Here is a 20,259-nt window from a genome sequence, read left to right as displayed (position 1 = left end):
TGGAAGTGTACTGAATTAATCTGGTGGGTCTGTCACTGGAAAATATTTATACGTTACAGGTTCGGCTTAATAATGTGTCTACATCTCAGGGTCTAGGGGGACTGCTACATGTAAATGGAAAGTCTGGGAAAATAACAGACCTTATCCAGCAATGTTAAGTTATCATCAAGTGGAACTCTATTAGAGTGTCTTAAATAAATACCGTAAGATATATTTTAAACCATATTTTACAAATGCTTTTAGTAAAAGAACAACTGGGTAGAGATCGAGGGAACTGTCACGTGTTCCCTGAAGGTCCACTACGAGAAGACCGATATGGAAGTCCTTGTCTGTCACAGGCTCTACTGGGGAGATGACCTGCTGTACAAGTATTCGTGGTGGACGTTAACGTGGCTCTAGGATTTTACTGATTAATATGAAAGGCAAGCCAATTGCTGCATTCAAGGCTTAAGTGATTTCATTTTTATCTAATATATTATTAGGTAATTTTAAGGTATGTATGTCTAAAGCTTAATTTCCATGAGACCTTAATATATCATTTCTTTTACTTTGCCTGGATATGATTTCATTTTAGGACGTAAGGTAACATTTAGAGAGAAACACTGCCACTCGTGAGCCTTAAAGAGGCCTCAGAATATTCCTCAAGGCTCCTAGATGGCTGCCAAAGCTACGGGGTCACTTTGGAGCTCTGCGAGAAAAGTGCTACAGGAGAAAACCCGCTGGATCACTGCCTAACTGCATTATCCCCTCTGAAAATGCAGGAGGTTCTCCAGAAGCACTTCATTAATCAATTATTAGCTAAACTTAAATCTTTTGGTACAACAACCATAAAAACTCATTTAAGGAATAAAACAAAGGCCAGAGAAAAATTTAAAAATACTAAATTAAAAAATCCATACTAATTATGAATAGAGTTTTCTGGCAAATAAATTGCTACTAGTTAGTTATTATTTGGCAAAGCAGAGCCACATTTAAATCCAATCATTTAACCAATCCTTTAAAAATAAAAGAAGTCAGGCAACCTAGGTTTATCCTTATTACACTATATGTATCATGTTTCCAGTTCTAGGAAACAAATGCAGAAAAATTTTAACATTCTATCAATCTCTTAAACAATTTTACTCCTTAAAATACTGTTTTTCCACAGTTCTAGGAGTTCCTTTTCCCAAACAAAAGAAAGCTATGTTATTATGTAACAAACAAGTTGCTAATAGAACTGAAAACATTGAGGATGCGGTTGTCTGGAGAGTCACAATGAAATTTACATAACATTAAATCTATTAATCTTCCAGCCTTTAAAAAAGGTCAGGCAAGCTGGTCTCAAATACAGTTGGTATCACTTACAATTTCTTTATACATCTCTTAGTTGACTTCCATGACACTTTGCACCTAGGGGGAGAACTCTAGATGTCCTTTGGCAAAAAGACGGTTGCATTTGTTTTGATGTGAGAGTAGGTAGCCAACGAGGAACATAATCAAATACAGGTACAGCCAGCAAACCTTAATTAACATTATTATAGCCTGATGTGGCTAGTAACTTCTTGCAAGACTGTTCTGAGCAATTCATTAAAATATTCAAAGCTGGTGACTATTTTTTGGATTGATTTAATACATTTCAGTGCTAATATTTAAAAAAAATATATATATATATTCTGAGTATAACAGTAAAAATTTTCATTGTAAAAACTCTGGAACAATTGTAAAAAGTAATGACTATAATGGACAGGGACTATGTCTTCACTTGAGCATAACAAAATTTATTTAACCTATTTTATTTCTTTCCAAACTTTTTCTATTGTAAATGCCATTGCAATGCATAATCTTGCCTATAAATGATCATGTGCCTTTTATAACTATTTTCTTAGGATAAATTCCTAGAACTCCAATTACTGCATCAAAGCAGTCCAACTGCCTTTTAGAAATGCTGGATCGACTTCTCAGACTTCCGTTAATACACGCTACAGTGGTCGCACATGCCTACCACTAGGCATTTCCATTCAAAAAGAAAAATCTTTGCCAAATGAATAAGCAAAAATGAGTACTCTCATTACCAGGAAAGCCATTACATAAAATATTTGTTAAAATTACTTATCTGTTGGACAGCTCAAAATCCAAAAGAATAATACTGTAACTTAAAATTTCCTTCCAGATCATTTACCCTTTAGTTTTTATATCAGGTCCTTCTGAAACAAACTTCTTGATAATTCATTTACTAATACTTTATCATAATAGCTATCTCATTGTAGAAAAGGGAAAAAAGTACGAACTTACTAGAACAGCTAGTGGGAGAGGGATGAACCCCATCCTCCGTGCCACGGAATCACTGTAATCAGTATATGCCTGCACAGAGAAAGGAGAGAAGGATTTCTGGAACTGAAAAAGTTCACTTCCACTTACCACCAGCAAACGTTCTCAACGGGGGAAGCTATGCACAAAAAGAAAACCCGGCAACTATTATGTAATTGAGTAAAATGTGGAAATCTAAATGTTCATAAGAAGTTTTAAATCCAAAGTTGTGTAACTGTTAGTATGCTACAGAAATCATACCTTATTTAATACTAAGTACTATGATTATTTTACTAAATTACAAACATAGTGTTGAGAACAGAGATAAGTAGGAAGTTGAAGTTTATGCAACTTTCCCTTAACCAATATTCCACACTAAATTAAACCATTGTTCAGGTAATTTCAGACTACTATGTCTTCGATATAATGCTCACATTTTTCTGTCGACTGCTAACAAGGTCAAAAGCAAGGCTGGCTCTATATTCACTGTAGACCTAAAGACAAATAAGAGTGAAATATTAAGTGATATAGTACAAATATACAATATGCAAAGATTTAATTGACTTTGTAGATGAAAACGTTTAATAATTAACCAGGAAAAAGGTGCTGATAGCCAAGGAGACATCTGGGTAGTGCTTCTCTATTTTCCTACAGTAAAGGTAAAAAAGCCTCAGCCCCAACTGTTATGTTCACAAGCTTTTTAAAGATTTTTCTTCAAAGAGGGATAAATAGTCAATGATTATGATCCTGAGAGTTTAGAATTTGGGGAAGAGTGGCTATTTTAAGTAGCATAATAAATATAAAATAATTTTGAAATTTTAAATGCATAGTTTAAAAATTACTACTGTCTATATAACGATAATGATACCTCAATTCAAACAGTGGGTGCTAAGCAAGATGTAAAACTGAGTTTGAGAATGTAACATTTACGAAAGCACCGGAAACTGTCATTTCACTAAAAACTGCACTAAGTACTTGAATCAAGTTTATTAATTTTGACTTCAGATGCTCAGAAAATGATCCCATGAAAAGGGGACCATTTTGCACTGAGGAAACCAAGAGAGTAAACAGTGAAATTACTTGATCAGTGCTTTATAAAAGAGTGCAAAATCTTATTTAAGTTTATTAAAGCATTCAGAAGCTCTTAATCAAATCATCACATTGTAGCAGTTGCAACCACGTTAGATTTCAAATCTCTGCCTTTTGAAATAGTACCACGGTAAGACAAAGTACAACCCAAATAACATCTAGGAAACTGTCCAAGTGAATATTCATTTAGGGGCTGAGGTAGGAATGGGGAGGGCGCCAGAACTCCCAGGCTTTGTGTGTATGATGGGCCTACAGCACACATCTATTTGTGGCAAGTCCACAGAACAGCTGGATGAAACATAAAGCAAATCTCCTGAGTGCTTTCACCAAAAAAGCTGTCTTCTACAACTTTTCAGAAATCTACAGTCACAGAAAAATAATCAGTTTTTAAATACAAAATACTTAAAAAAATCTAGCCAGAGAGAAAAGGTTTGATAGTCTATGCTTAAATAAAAACAATGTGATTTTTAAAAGTTTAAGTACACAGATGATAGTATTAACAATTTATAATGATTGAGTTAGCGACACTCTACTCCGACCTGAACTATTGGCCAAACTACACTTCCACCCAAAAGTATGGAACCAGGATTGTTCAATACTGAAATAACATACTTTCCGTAGTATAATACTTTTTAAAAATTTAAAATTATAATTCTAACTTCAAAGTAGTACTCTTATCTTAATAAACGGAGTAAACCTAGCCTTATTTTACATCTTTATAATATTAAGCAGAAGTCAACATTATTTTTTTGCTTTAGAAAATATTACTTTTCATAATTATTATTTTTTTATTTTTTAAATTTAAATTCAAGTTAGTTAACACATACTGTAGTACTGATTTCAGGAGTAGAATTTAGTGATTCATCACTTACATATAACACCACTGCTCATCCCAACAAGTGCCCTCTTTAATACCCATCACTCCTTTATCCCATTCCCCGCCCACTTCCCCTTCAGCAACCCTCAGTTTACCTCCCTCTAGGTTTCTATCTTATTTTTCCTTCCCTTCCCCTATGTTCATCTGCTTTCTTAAATTCCACATGAGTGAAAGCATATGGTATTTGTCTTTCTCTGACTTATCTTGCTTAGCATAACACACTCTAGTTCCATCCACGTCATTACAAGATTTCTTTTTGATGTGTGTGTGTGTGTGTGTGTGTATACATACATACACACATCTTCTTTATCCATTTATCAGTCAATGGACATTTGTGGTTCTTTCCATAATTTGGCTATTATTGATAAAGCTGCTATAAACATTGGGGTGCATGTGCCCCTTCGAATCAGTATTTTTGTATCCTTTGGATAAATACCTAGCAGTGCAATTGCTGGGTCATAGGGTAGTTCTGTTTTTAACTTTTTGAGGAACCTCCATACTGTTTTCCAGAGTGGCTGCACCAGTTTGCACAGAAATCAACATTAAACACTGAATTGCTTATTAAAATACATACATCTGCGGTAATGTCATTGAACTTGGTGATAAAGGCGTGTTTTACAATATCCACAGCAGTTTCTGATGCAATCACCATACAGACATCTGGAAACAACACCCAGAGGTGATCTAGAAAGGACAGGGGAAAAGAGACAATTAAATCTCTTAATATGAATAGAACATCATATACCATAATATCACAGGCTGCCATAGAAATCTGAAATCTCCACAGGGCTAACCTACAATGTTGTCAATAAATGATAACAGAGACAAAACTAGCATTCAGTTAATTATCAAAAGAGCTATATTTTATCAAGTTAAAGGATAACTCACTCAATAGCTATTTATTCTGTATTTTCTCTGTGCTAAACCCTTGAGGGGCAGGACACAGAGGTGAACAGAGCCCCCAACTTTCTTCATGGAGCCAATACACTGGTAGAATGGCTAATTAAGCAAGCTTGTCATAACATCCTTTAATTCTATAGCTGCCTAATGTGACAGTAAATAGCTAGTAGGGACAGGTGCTGAAGTCAACTGAACAATCTCTTCCCCTCTTTATTACTATGACTTAAAGATACTGATCATTTATTTCACTGTCATACTGATACAATCTGTCACATTTGCTCATCTTTATCATATTTATTAAAATGTCAATTTGGTATCAAGTACCTGATAAAAAATGCAAACAAATAACCTCCTGAGACCCTGAAGAAGGATATAAGGGCGGGACTGAGCAAGAAAACGTTAGAATCGTTGACAAGGACCTAGGCAATTTGGGATCTGGGCCCTGGAGGGCGGGGTGGAGAGACTGTAGCTCTGGCCCTCTGTGCTGGCAGTTTCAGTGGGCCTGGCATCGTGCTGGGGTTTTGGGAATCAGGAAACTTCTTTCAACATTGAACTCTGCCACTAACTGGCTCCATGACCTCGGGCAAGTTTCTTAATGACCTAAGCTCCAGTTTCCTCATTTACAAAATAAAAAGTCTCTATACTTGGCCATTATGAGAATTAAATAAGGAGATAAAGTGCAGAATAATGTGCCTGGCACACAAAATAGCTAGTATTATTTTTATGTTATTCATGATCTTGGAAACTTACAGGAAGCTTCCATAAATGGTATTTTGGTTTTTAAGAAAAGAAATTAAAGAAATCAAAGAGTAAAAGATAAATATTAAGTGTTCCTTTTATCACACTCTCTGCCATAGCAGTAATAAACAAGACCTAAGGTAACTAGTTGAAAGTCACAATACAAATGAGAAGAGGATTTCAAACATCCAGTGGTCAGCAGGCTCAGGATTACTGTCCTTTGGCACAACAGCCCTGCTCCAGGATTGCTGATCCCATGTGAGTTCTGCCGGGACCAGCCGCACATGCCCACTCCCCTGCCTCTCGTAGATACCATGTTAGCTGCCTTGGTTATAAACGGAGAATCCAGTATGTGTGGAGGAGGGCTTTGCTGCCAAAAGTCAGGCAGACTTTGGGTCTATTCAGACAGGAACTCAAGCCACTGGAAAATAGATCATTTGATCTTATGCCTTCTATAAGCAAATAACTTCTGGAAATGTATTTCCAAGATCATATATCTCATTTAACACCTGTTTCTGGTTTTTCACAGGTATCTGAAAACTAGCAACGAACCAAAATAAATGAACAAGAAGTTATTAAAAGCCTGGAATGTGCATGGCATTGAGGGCAATAAATAAAATGCGAAGTATAATCTCGGTCCTAAAGAACGAGGTTGCATAAAAATGTCAAGACATAAAAAAAACTCAATTACTTGAGATACCTGAGCACTTGACCATTTCCCACCAACCTCACTCAGCATTACCAGACTGTGTTATAATCACCTGTCAATTTCTACTATGAGCCTGGGAGTCCTACATCTATCTTAGGACTCTCTACGTGTGCTACAGTGCCTGGCTGTATGGAAATGCCTGCTAAGTGAATGGATAATGAAAATTCATAGAATCTCAACAACTTCCTGTCAGCCTTGATTTAAAGATGTATAAGTAACCAAATGTACTTCCTTACATGATATTTTTTTCAATTTATCCTTATTCAAAATGCTAATTAAGAGACAGTGAATGAGTAAAAAACAAATGTTAAGAAAGAACAAAAGTTCTTTTGGCGAACCGTGAAAATGAAAAAGAGCCGACTGCATTTAGATAACCCCAGTACACTACAGTTAAGAAAACAAAGAGGCTGCAGTGCTGAGCAGTGTCCACTCAACCCAGCTCTAGAAACACTGTGAGGTTGACAGGAAATGACGGGCCAAAGACTACTTCATGCGGTGTGGCATCCTACCACCCGCCACATTACGGGGAACATGATCAGTCCCTTCTACCCAAACAGGTATTTCCAACACCCAAGGAGCGGAGCAGCTAAAGTTTTTGAAGTTCTCTGCAATATTCACTTTATTCCATGTGAAAGAATGGTTTTTGGTTCAAGAGTAAAATTAGAAGGCACTGTATCTGTTAAGAGTTACGTACCTGGATTCCAAGAAAACTGCTCCATGTTTCTTAGACACACTATTAGCAAAAGCACATAATTCGTGAATCGTTCCTTAATATCTGAAAAAAAATTAACATATACTTCACTCTATATAAATAATAATATAGTTCATGTATAACTTTCTTTTAGTCAGAAAATTATGAAAGTACAATTACATATAAATGTCTGCAAAATAAATATACTATTTTATATATAAGATGGTGTCACATTGGTAAGGCATTTATGTCTTTCACTGACCTAATTCAGGTATGGAAATTCCAGTTTTGTACATGGTTGAACGTATCAGTGGTTTTGTCTGTTTTAATAGCTAAGTAGTGTTCCACAGCATGACCATACCACCATTTGTTTATCTGCTTTCTTACTGACAGACATTGGGTTGTTTCCAGTTTTTGGCTGCTATGAATAAAGCTGCCATATTTCTTGTACAAGTCTTTTGTGAAAATGTGTTCTCGCTGCTAAGTTATAGGACAAGCAAACCTTTAACTGTATAAGAAACTACCAGAAGGTTTTCCAGGGCAAATGTAGCATTTCCCACTCACACCGTCAAAGCATGAGAAGGCCAGTCACTCGGTACTCCTGCTAGAGCTCACCAGTGGCAGACTACGGGAACAGCCATTCTGGGGGTGGGCTCTTCCACCCCCATTTTCCACCACAGTACAAATGTCAACACGGTGAGAGATAAATTATGTCTTCATATTCTCATGAAACAGTCTTGACTTTGTGAACTTCACTCCAGGGTCTCAGGGATGCCCCTCCAGGGTTCCATGGGTTATACTTTGAGAACCAAGACACTATGCTGCTTTGATTTTGTAACTATGAAAGATAATGTTTCCAGGGATAGATGTTGTGCTTTCATTCTTCTTAGGGTTAGTAAGGAGCCAGTAAGGCATAACTGAAAAAGCTGAGCACAGAGAGACAACCTGAGGTTTAGAGTCATAACTCTGCTCTTGACATCTGCGCAGGTGACCTTGGGGAAGTCAAATTACTCTCTCTGTGCATTAGTTTCCACATCTATAAAATGGAATATCATCTGCTACAAAGAAATTTCTGGGTTAAAAAGAAGCTCTGAAAGTATGGTATGGTGCTATACAAATGTTTGTCATATTTTATTATCTTTTTAAATATCTTGAGATTACGATAACCACAATAATAAGAAAACCCAGTAAAGATGTTGAGGGAGTTAGAGAAAGCACAGCTAAGTCAAAGAAGCAGTAGCCCGGAGGAAATGTGACACAGAGTTTCAGAATGAATTGCAAAATCATACTGCCTAAAGCTGCATGTAGAAGCTAAGTGTACTTACCACTATTTGACATTTGAAAAAGATTGTTCTTTTCAAACTTCTTGAAAACACTTCCTTTAATTTCAACAAACTGAAATAGTAAACAAAAATATCACCTTTATCATTATAACAGTTTAAAAATGGACAAAGCTATATATAAAACTTCCTGGACAGTAAATAACACTTAAAAAAAAATAATTTTATTCCATCCAGAATACTGCCATTAAAGTGCCCATATAAACTCAAAAATACAAAATAAAATCTCATACTTACATTATTAGACATCATGATAGTAAGCAGTGACTTGTTGTGGGAGTTAAAAGCCACGTTGAGAGTTGTTGCTTGAACCATGATGAGAATTGCATGCAAAACTAGCAGTGAGTGATGTCAAGGAAAAAGCTTGTCTGTTTTCATATTAGTAGATAAAACTATGTAATTTAGAAAGTGAATAATGGGGGGGATGATCATGCTTTCTAAATCCAGTTGTGTTAGTGTTTTATTATCTTATTAGCTATAGTTGATACAAATTTGACAGGTAATATGTACGGGACCCATACGAAACAAAAGCAGAAATGAGCCTCTGGGCATCTATGCACTTAGACTGTGAGTCCAGGAAGATGGTTACCTTGTTCTTTCTGGACTTCTGGCATTTGGCACAAGATCTGGGAAACAAGCCCTCAAAAAAGTTTCTAGTAAGTGGAATAAACTATGGTAAATACTGAAAAAAGAGACTTAGCTAATTTGCATTCTAAAATAGAAAAGAACACAAAGTAAAAGTTAGTCTGGAAGCAACTGGCTTCTATAGTTCTGCAGGGGGTGGGGGAGTGGGGATGTCAGATGATAAGAAATGTCTGATAATTGAGATTCTTCTTTACATGTCATTTTTGAAGATATTCACAAGTTGCAGAATTATATTCATATTACACATGGAATAGTTTATTTAAATGAGAATAACTGTTTTACTCCACATACTTGGAACAAACTACTACACTTATAGATATCTTATCTTTCCAAGTATTAATCCAATGTTTTCAAGTACAACACTTTCAGAGTCCGTACACATTCCTGTGAATGAGTCTGGACCCCATATGGAACTTCAGTGTAGCTATGCATGTGTGTGTACAAATATACAGATGGGTACATACACACACACACACACACACAGTTTATATAGTGAAGCCTTTAACTCTTCAAAAGATAAGCTTTAAGGAGGGGTGTGGGGGGCAGAGGAGATAAAACTTCCAAAATTCTTCCCCAATCAATTTCATATTTTACCTCTAGATGAACCATATATATTTTAAGCCCTAGGCTTTAACAAAAAATTCATAGGCTTAAAGATAACTTCCAAATAATTCCAGTATAGGTATGAAAGTTATGTTGAGCTCTATAAAGTATGTATAAATACGAACCTTGCATTCTCAAGTTCTTCCATCTAATCAGTCACACTGGGACTAGAACTGCTTTTTACCAGTTAAAGGGAGCAAACACACATGAGGCTCTTTAATTTACAATTACTACTATAACCAATTCATTAAAAGAAAGCAGACATTTCACGTTAATCTTCAGGACACACACACACATACACCTTTAAATCTGAGAAATAGCTAACCAAATAAAATAACGTAGAATACGCACTGACTTGAAATTTCCAGTAATTCTAAAGGATACAGACATAGAGAACAGCCATGAAAAAGTGAGGGATCACTCCGATATGGGCTCTTTTTCTTTCTTTAGGTTCTGTTGCTGTCCAATAGAGAGCATCTAATATGTCTTGTCCAAATGATGAAAACAGACGATCTGCTACCTAAGGAGAAAAATCATTGGAAAAATGTTTCTTTCTTTTTTTTTTTTCTGAAAAGTGTTTCTTAATATTCCACCTAAATATGTTACTAAAACTCAGATGCAACTCAAAAATACTGGAGCTCTGACTTTAAATCCCACTAGAAGGCAAGCCACAGAAGAGCAGGGATCTCTTTATTCTCTGACACACAGTGAGTGCTCAAAATCTTGTATTATTTGAATTAGACTTTGTCTAATTAGCTATATATTTATAACAAGGAGAGTCTTACATAGTGGCAAAAATAAAAGGGAGAGGCACATCACAATCACAGTCTGATTTTAATTCTTTAAATTCAGATTCAGGATTTGAACTTAAGTCCTTTAGGATAAATATATCATTTGACCCACTGTATTTGCACCTAATATTTATAGACAACAGTAGCTGTAATTTGTTCTGGATTAACAACAGAGTATGTAATACGCAGATTTACTTCCTAAAGACACTTTGAGGTATCGATCTCCATGAACAGAGTATGATGAATAAAAAGCAGCAGACAAAAAAGAAAGGAGGGCATATATTATTCAGGCTTTGGCTAGAATGTTACATCCACACCCAGACTGTCAATCTCTGGCTCCCATAGTCTCTAATCCATCACCCTGTTCTTTTTCATCACGGTATTTATCACTTCCAAATACCTCCCGGTCTACAGTCTCTTTTCCACCTGCAGAACATAAGCTCCTTAAGAACAGGCTTTGCTCACTTCTGGATCTTCAGGATTTAAGGCAATGCTTGGCATGAAGTAACTGTCGATTAAATATTTGCCGAACGCAGGCATAACAGCGACCCACTGTTTAGGGAGCACTCAACACACGTCTGGCACCGTGCTAAGCCCTGTCTCTACACTGCTTCCCTGCACGCTCGTGATTCCCCTAGCACCTGCATTCACAGATGAGACAGTAAGAGTTAGACCCACTCAGCAACTAGCAGCCATGTCCAGGGTAGCGAGGCAGTGACTGGAAGAAGTGGGGTTCGGTTAGAGATGGCTTATCTCTAGAACAGAGCCAGGACTCTTGTCCACTATGCTGAAACCACTTCAACAAGTATAGTCTGCAAAGCGAATACGCATTTCAGCCATTCTGATCAGCAATTCATGGACCCTTTCCCTTGAGGCCTATTCTCTAATAACAGTGTTGAGGCCACCCTACAGGGGGCTTTGTAAACTAGGGGGCATACGCATTAAGCGTGGGGGTAGGGAGAAGCCCGCGTCACCTGCAGTCCCCTAAGAGGGAAGGCAATGAAGGAGCCTGATAGGCCACAGAAGGAACGAGAGGAGCCCAGGCTTTTCTCTCTGTGAAAGAATGGCTACTCTGCCCCGCAAACTTCACCCACACTGTCTGCATCCTACTTGGTGGGGCAGAGCAGGAGCACGGGCAACGAGCCTAGAATCAGGAAGCTGGGGTGTGGTTTTAAATCCTATTGGTCAACGAATTTAGGAGGCACCAGGATGGCCAGAGTTCCGTGGCTTCTGGGAAGAGATGGAAAGCTCTCATCCACCACAGCAATGCAGCCTCAGAGCGGAAAGGCCAGCAGCCCCTACACCCCTCCATCTGCCCACTCACGAGGAAAAATCCTTTCCCAGCCAAGTTAAAAGATAAGTAGACCTTATTTGTGTCCCTAAAAATATAGGAAACTGCATTTGAATCTCAAAAGTTTTCTCATATAACCTAGAGTAACTTGCTATTTTAAGAACTGATTAAAATTCTGCCTATAGAGCAAAGCATGTTTTTTTTGCTTTGTGTAGCTGCTTCATTTATTTTTTGTATGAAAGTAGAGTCTCACATATTGACTGCTTTAAAGTGAAATATATTGCATTAAAAGTATTGGGGCGCCTGGGTGGCTCAATTGGTTAAGCGTCTGCCTTCGGTTCAGGTCATGATCCCAGGGTCCTCGGATCGAGTGCTGCGTCGGGCTCCCTGCTCAGCGAGGAGTCCGCTTCTCTTCTCCTCCCTGCTTGTGCTCTCTCTTGCTATCTCTGTCTCTCTCTCTCTAATAAATAAATAAAATCTTTTTTAGAAAATATTAAGTACTTGGAGAAATGGGGAAAGTTATGTTTACTTGCTCTATGTAAAAATTCCAAAGCACTTTAAAAGTAAATCTATTATAGCAAATATATATAAGATCCTAACATTTTTTCATAATTTTTCAAGTTTTAGTAAGAAGTATACATGGGTTTCCAACAAATTTGCAAACAAATTTCCCTACCATCTGACAATTTACATTCTCAAGGGGGTACTGACTAAAAAGTCTCTGGACAGCAGGTACTCTTCTCTCCTACTTGAGGACGTGTCATGCCCTGGGGACCCAGGACCAGCAGCAGGCACCATATCATGAGGACGAGAGTCTCCAGTCTCAGCCCAGAACTACTTAATTAGAATCTGCATTTTAACAAGGTCTCCAAGTGACTGTATGAACCAAGGCCAGCAGTCCCAATACTAGAGTTGTCAGATGAGTGTTCTGTATCATTGGGCTCCAAGTCTGCGCCTCAATCAAGCGTGTGCAGGTCAGGAGGCTAGGCTAACCGTGCAGGTACAGGAGGGCCTTCACTCACCTCAAGCATATTGTAGATGATGTAGAGCTTGATGACTGACTGCCCTCTTATCAGGTGATACATCATGGAGTAGTCAACATAGTGCATCATAAAATAGCAGATTACCAAAATGACACCCTTCAGAATGTCACACACCTGAGCAGGCTGAAGCAAACGTCTGTCCCTGAAATACATAAGAAGTAATAAAAACATGAGTTTTACTTTACATGCTCTTGAAATAATCTTTACTGGACATACACTGGAATACAGAGATAATGAGAATTAAGTCGCTCTTTTAAGAACTAACAAGTTATACTGACTACTCAACTGTGTGAAGTTTTCTGCCAAACCAAAAACAAAGGTGTTAAACCAGAATTACTATTAGAAGTGGGTCCTCTTCCCACTTCTAATAGTAATTAGAGGGGAGGGGGAAGGGGGATGGGTTAGCCTGGTGATGGGTATTAAAGAGGGCACGTATTGAATGGAGCATTGGGTGTTATACACAAACAATGAATCATGGAACACTACATCAAAAACTAATGATGTAATGTATGGTGATTAACATAACATAATAAAAAAATTTTTTAAAAATAAAAGAAATTTTTTAAAAAGTGGGTCCTCTTAACAAAGGGAACACAGAGGGCAGCGTCTGCTGATAACGCGCTTTGAAACAATGGATTTCCATGATTCTGACCTAAGCCTCATCTTAAAGCCCTGTAGCCCACTGGATCAGCCCTTTCCACACACGGGTAGCGCTCTGCCCTTTCCATTTACCAGGAGAGCAGGTTTCTCCATGTCGCTTCACAAGGAGTTCATGTTTCTATGACGGCGTCGTGCTCCACTGTGTGGATGCGCTGTGATTTACAGACCACCCTGGCAGATGGCCAGTCTTTTGCAACTACAAACCATGATACCATGTGCATGTCTTGCCTCATATATGAAAATGCATCTGTAGGACAAATTCCTACAATCGGAGGGTATGTTCCCTCAGCAGAAGCAGTGAACTGCCCTCTCCGATGGCTGTGCCAATGAGCGCATTCACTAGTAGCTCCTGAGGAAGGCTGCCATGCATGTGCAGCAATCGGGATTCCATGGGCTGTTGGATCTCTGCCAATCCCACTGCTGAAAAATGGCATCTAGCATAGTTTCAGTTAATTATTCCCGTTAGGATAGTGGCATAGTTCTATATATTTAAGTTATTTATATTTTATGTGGAATTCTCCCCTATCTTTTTCTTACTGGCTTGACAGGAGCTGAGTTTTTTCCTAATTACCACGAGCAGAATCATTGCTTACTTCAATGGGGTTCAAACCAGTCCACTTCAAAATACGCTACTGTGGCATCTTATTTTGAATTAAAGTTACGTAAGAAACAGCTGGTGCAAGAAGGACACTCTGACCTCCTCTGTCCTCTTCAAAGTGGGAGATAAATTCCCCAGGGAACGACAGCCTCCCTGCACCTGGGCACAGAAGACACCCTTACCACCAGAGATAAGAAATTCAGGGCTGAGAAGGCTGTACAAACCACCCTTGTTACTTCTTCATTAACTTGCTATCCCAAGCCCAAACTTCTTTGTCTTGTTAATTCTTCACAAATTTATTATTTCTTTGTCTTAAAGGTATAAAAGTGTCCTGCCTGGTCACTTCTTTGAGTTGCCTATTTTTATGAGTTCCTGTATGTATGAAATTACATTTTTCTCCTGTGAAACTGTTTTATGACAATCTAATTATTGGACCAGCAGAAGAATCTAGGTGGGAAAAAAGAAGTTTCCTCCCTTACACTTCAAGGTCAGAGTATGAAGAGCAAAACCTAAATTGTGCATGGAGAGAAACATCTGACTAAGACACAGCAAAAAATACAAAGAAGAAATTTATGATTTCTTTCAGTGGATATGAAACTCCTGTGGCTAGAACGGAAGGCAGCTTGCTCTGTGTCTACTGTAGGCAAATTCCTCAAGACAGGAAATGCTCCATCTCCTGTTTGGGAAGCTTTTACATAATCAACAAAAAGCCCCCAGTACTTTCTTCAAGAGTTGCAGAATCCCTTCATTCCCACCATCGTGACAACATTCTAGCAACTACCTCAGGGGTGAGCTCATTTTCCAGCTGGCCCTCGGCATTCTGAGGTCTTCATGTCTTCACTATTCCCTAACCATTGTCCACATTCAGATCAGGGGCTCTTTTCTTCGAGAGACCTTGCAGGGCTCAACAAGGAATCTGTAGGTCTTCCAAACCGTTACCTGAAACACTGTTTTACAAGAACAGTGAAGGATTATTTTACAAACGAGGCTTGCAATACCAGCTCTGTGAGCAGGTGATACAGAACCTCATTCTTATTTTTCACAGTGCATACTGCACATGGTTTTCAGTCAGATATGAAACTGATCTGTTCACAGAAAGAATATAAGAATTGCAAAAATCCTGAAAAGAGGTAAATTCTGTGAGAACTATGTCCATAAAGGTTTAGAAGTAGATGGGAAGACACTGGGCTGAACCAGCGAGTCTAAATGGGGAGACAGGTTAGAATTTGTCTATGTCAGACCTTGTGTCTTGAGACCAGCACTATAAACTAATAATTTCACTACCAAAGTGAAATTATTCTTAGCTGCTGAGGTTTTGGGCAAAATTGCATCAAGGACAAAGCTGATCAATCTCTAGCACTATTGCCCTGTCCCCCTGACTCTTCTCCAGTGCTGTTCCTTTCTCCCAAGTGGACGCCGGCCCGTTTCTCCTCACGGAAACAGAGGGATCTTCACCTCCCATCTCCTAAACACCCAGCCCCCAACACAGATCTGTGCCAAGGGCTATTTCATCAAGGCAATTCTCTGCTCCCACCCTACAAGATTAAAAACAGAAGAGGTAGTACGTTTGTCGGGAGTGGGAGCGAAGCAGGTTTTTCATTCAACCAATGAGAAGAGGAGGCATTTTGAACACTCCTGGGCTGCTGGCCCGTGTGTGAATGTCCCCTGGGACAGCCGGGGGACAAGCTAGTATCAGTACAGACTACGGCAGCCGTCCCTGCCTGCGAAGTGCCGGGTGCAGCTCTGCATATGCTGAATGTCGCAAATCACCAAGAGGCGTGTGCCTTTGTAGTTAGGAACTACAGGTCATGCTTTATGAATTAAAGAAAATGACAGGTACCCAAAGTAGGGTAGTATTAATTAATATACACTAATTACAATGGTGACTTTGATAACTAATTAAAGAAAACTATACTTAGAGCTTTTGGTACTAGATTGGCAGCTACTTAAGTGATCTCAGCCAGAGTAACTTTATTTAAGAGACAAAGGGTTTTTATATATATCATATCCAATCGTGTGTCTTTATAAACATATACAACAAAGGGCCAATGTGTTAGTGTGTGTCTATGAAGGAATGCTGTATTAATTACAAGTCATGCTGCGAATTAGAGCTAACAAACATTGAAATATATATCCCCAAATAACACAATATGACATATTTTGAACTAAGATGATAAAAATTTAAAATCAAGGGCGCCTAGGTGGCTCTGTTGTTAAGCATCTGCCTTCGGCTCAGGTCATGATCCCAGGGTCCTTGGATTGAGCCCCATGTCGGGCTCCCTGCTCTGCGGGAAGCTTGCTTCTCCCTACCCCACTCCCCGCTTACGTTCCTGCTCTCACTATCTCTCGCTCTCTCTCTCTGTCAAATAAATAAATAAATAAATAATCTTAAAAAAAAAATTAAAATCAAGCAAGCATAAACAACTTTAATTTAACTTTATCTTGCCTAAGATCAAACCAGGTTGTAAAACCACAGAAAAGTCGTACAAACACTTTATGCTACAATTTTCAGTTACCATGTGGCAGGCACTGTTCTAGGCACTTGGAAAATACTCATTTCAGTTTTCACAATAATCCTATGGGCAAGGTACTATCTAGACCATCTCAGCTTTACAGATGAGGCAAGGTGCAGTCAGGAGTGTGCTCACAGCTGGACAGTTATTAAGTCAAGAGGTGGAGGAGCGGGGATCTGAACCTAGGCAGTCTGGCTCCAGAAGGCACGTTCATTACTACCATCTACCATTCTAGACTTTTCTTTAAAAGAACTTTTAAATCAACAACTCCGTACCCTTTCTCTTTCAGTATAAGTTAATATGATATAACTTATCACTGTACTGACAGCTCATCTGGAAAAATTTTGTGCTAAAAAGCAAATATACCCATCATTTTTGTTATTTCTAAAAAGAGAAAAAAAAACAGGACCATATTTCACTGGATCCACTGCTCTCTGTGTGCTCCCTGCTCTGGTGAAAATCTCCTTTGCTAACGTCCTAAGTGGTTGCTCTAGAGATGACTATGATTTTAAGGAGTATTATTCAAATAAAAATAAAAGTAGCAGAACTCCTAAGAAACAGAGTCTTGTTTTCCTATAAACGTCCCTGTTAATAAAAAAGGAAAGTTGCAAAAATAAAACCTATTTCTAAGGTGGCACCTTAAAAGACATCTGTATGTTTCACAGCATCTCTGAGTAAGAAAAGACCTGACCTCAAAATAAGTTCACAGGATTAAAAGAACTTGAACCAGTCCCAGTATTTGTTTCCTTCTCTGTCAGGGTATTTTTAGATGACTATCTGATAAGTATTTCCAACTCCATAAAAAGCTTATCCACAGCCTTGCCAATCGACTTGGAATTGGCTGTCAAACAATACTTTTAAGGTTCAAGTTCTTCCTTATAAATGTCTGTTAAACGGTAGTTACTAGCAATTCATTTTGCAAATGCTGGAAATCTCACATGAACACACAAATAAGTAGAATAAGCTGTTGGACAAAGTGAAAAACCCACTAATCTAATTCATAGGTTTGGCTGTGAGTTACGGCAAGACAAGTTAACATTAAACAAGATATTCAACAGAACTTAAAATATATTTTTTTTAATTTTCATGTTAAGCCACTCATACAGAAACCACATTTTCTCATTTTTAAGTTTCATCTTTTACTCATTCAAATACTTCCACTGGATATGAGCAATTGTCAATTAAAGCACTGCCTGTTTTTCAAAGGGCTCCTAGATTCGTGGGAACAGAACAATGCAGTGGGCAAAGATGATCTACGTAGGCTTCTTCCTCCTGCTCGGTAGCAGAAGGTAACACGCTAAGATTAAAGTAAAAACTGGTAGCATAGAGAAAGATCAAGAAAAAAGAAAGGGCAACACAGATGAGTAAGAAAAATGGGATAATCCCTGCCTGGTTGATTTTCAAATTGGTGTAGAAAAGTGTCAAGCTATCGGCATGAGATATTTCATTATAAAATACATAGACTGAATCTTTCTTTCTCTCTTTTAACACTTTTAGCTCTTTGTAGTATACCTGAAACAATGTAAAATAAGAAAAAGTAAAATATTCAATATGGTTCCGGAACATTTTTAAAAAAGAAGTCCCTTTATAATTTTGAAGTAAATTCAAATAAAGTATTGAGATTAAGATATTTTCCTTAATTAGAAAATGGCATATTTGGGGCACCTAGGTGGCTCAGTCAGTTAAGCATCTATCTTTGGCTTAGGTCGTGAGCCCAGGGTCCTGCGATCAAGCCCCGCATCGGGCGCCCTGCTCAGGGGGAGCCTGCTTCTCCCTCTCCCTGCCCACTCCCCTTGCTTGTGCTCTCTGTCAAATGAATAAATAAAATCTTAAAAAAAAAAAAAAAAGAAAACAGTATTTTAAATCTTAAGTTTTCCTGACATACAGTAGAAAAGTAATTACTAAGTGCTAAACTGAATGATTAAAGTGTTTCCTTGGGCTTTAAAATAATTTCAAACTACACTAGAAAAAAACCCAACTGATTTAATAAAGCTATGGAGTAATGCAAAACAAAAACTGCTTATATGGAAGGAACTTATTATAAGCTCAGTTGACTACTGTGGCATTGGGGAAAAAGTACTTGCTCTCAAGGTCTAGAACAGCAAGTGTAATTAAAGACCATTTGAGTGATTTTCCTACGTTAGATAAGATCATGGTCAAATCTTGCAAAAATGTGGACAAAGCTTTAGGACCAAGTAAGGATAGAGACCACGTTTTCCTCAGGTGTCTGTCCTCAAATGGTTATGTCCGCCTATGCTGTTTTTGTTGTTTCCATTATAATTAATATCTGTTTGCACGGATGTCAATTTGGCCAAGAGTAGAGAACGAAAAATCAGGGTTTACTCACCACAAGGAGTCCCTGTGACACCACATTCCATTCTATAAAGGAGGTGAAAGTGCTCCTCCCTTCGGTCTGATTCACGAGAGAGAAAGAAAGAGAGAAGGTTGTAATGTTGCTACGCTACTTAGAGTGCCATGGTGAGGAAACGGGACAACAAAACCTGATTTATGAAGACTCTCTAATAAAACAAATATATTGCTCTCTACCTATCAGCCACGCAGATCAACCTGGTAAGAGGAAATCACAAACATACTTGTTTCCCCAGAGAAAGCCACCAAGAGCTCTCCCTTCATGTGCTATAGGTGGATATTAAACCATTTAGGGCACAATTGAGGCTTATGTTGAAGAGAAAAATCGTGTGTGTGTGTGTGTGTGAAGTGAATTTTGGGTGAAATATCTTGAAGGAAGTAAGGCATACAGAGGAAGGTTGAGGTTAAGAAATTCTCAAGCATTTGAAATTCATCATTCTTCTGAGAGATAAAAGCCTTCCTGTGGGGTAAACTCTGAGAGGAAAAAGACACTATTGCCTCTTTAAACACAAAAAAGTCCACAAAGGCTCATGTTAAGAGTTCTTCTGCCTAAAACAGAAGTGCGATCAGGAAATTTGCTGGCACAGATTTTATTTGCTCTGATAGTAAAAGAAAAACACTCTGGCATTTATTAAGCCTACTCTACACTTACTACCATCTAAAATGTTTGAGCAAAGTTTTCAAAAATAACTCAGTTCTTGGCACCAGATAGCACCATTTTCTCTACAATTTCCTTCAACTTTTAACTTAAAGTTATGGAGAATTCTAAAACACAAAATGAAGTCACAAGTTTGAGCAGGAAAGAGGATTCACAAAAATGCCAGGTAAATAAAAAACAATTCCACAATTGGTTACTTTATTTATTCTCTAAGTAAACTTGGAAAAATGAGGTCTGATACCTCTTTAATATAATACAGAGCAGTCTACTCTTCTAAAAAATGAAATACTTTCATTCTTCCAAGAAACACAGGTACCTCATATAATGAATCAAAATTTAATTCTGATTTCCATATCATTAAAAAATTATCCTAATTCAGGAAGTTTCTCAAATGTCTTTCTAAATGATACTACCCTACATGCAAGAGAGGGAAGAAACACAGGGATCTGCTTTTAAA

The 20,259-nt window shown here is 38.0% G+C and overlaps 1 protein-coding gene across 1 annotated transcript in view; it reads right to left on the bottom strand.

Annotated features, from left to right (window-relative positions):
* The window catches only part of TAPT1 (transmembrane anterior posterior transformation 1), a 60,263-nt gene that overhangs the window by 8,827 nt on the left and 31,177 nt on the right, over positions 1-20,259 (bottom strand). The window contains exons 4-11 of the mRNA XM_044912775.1: positions 12,983-13,145; positions 10,263-10,398; positions 8,868-8,965; positions 8,616-8,685; positions 7,294-7,374; positions 4,827-4,936; positions 2,721-2,780; positions 2,272-2,340 (exon numbers count right to left, since the gene is read on the bottom strand). Coding sequence (XP_044768710.1) covers positions 2,272-2,340; positions 2,721-2,780; positions 4,827-4,936; positions 7,294-7,374; positions 8,616-8,685; positions 8,868-8,965; positions 10,263-10,398; positions 12,983-13,145 — 787 coding nt within the window. The remainder of the gene's footprint in view (positions 1-2,271; positions 2,341-2,720; positions 2,781-4,826; positions 4,937-7,293; positions 7,375-8,615; positions 8,686-8,867; positions 8,966-10,262; positions 10,399-12,982; positions 13,146-20,259) is intronic.

This window comes from Neomonachus schauinslandi, chromosome 2 (assembly GCF_002201575.2).
Source record: "Neomonachus schauinslandi chromosome 2, ASM220157v2, whole genome shotgun sequence".
NCBI classification, from domain to species: Eukaryota; Metazoa; Chordata; class Mammalia; order Carnivora; family Phocidae; genus Neomonachus; species Neomonachus schauinslandi.
Note: the sequence above shows the minus strand (reverse complement) of the source record. Positions and strands in the feature narration are given on the sequence as shown.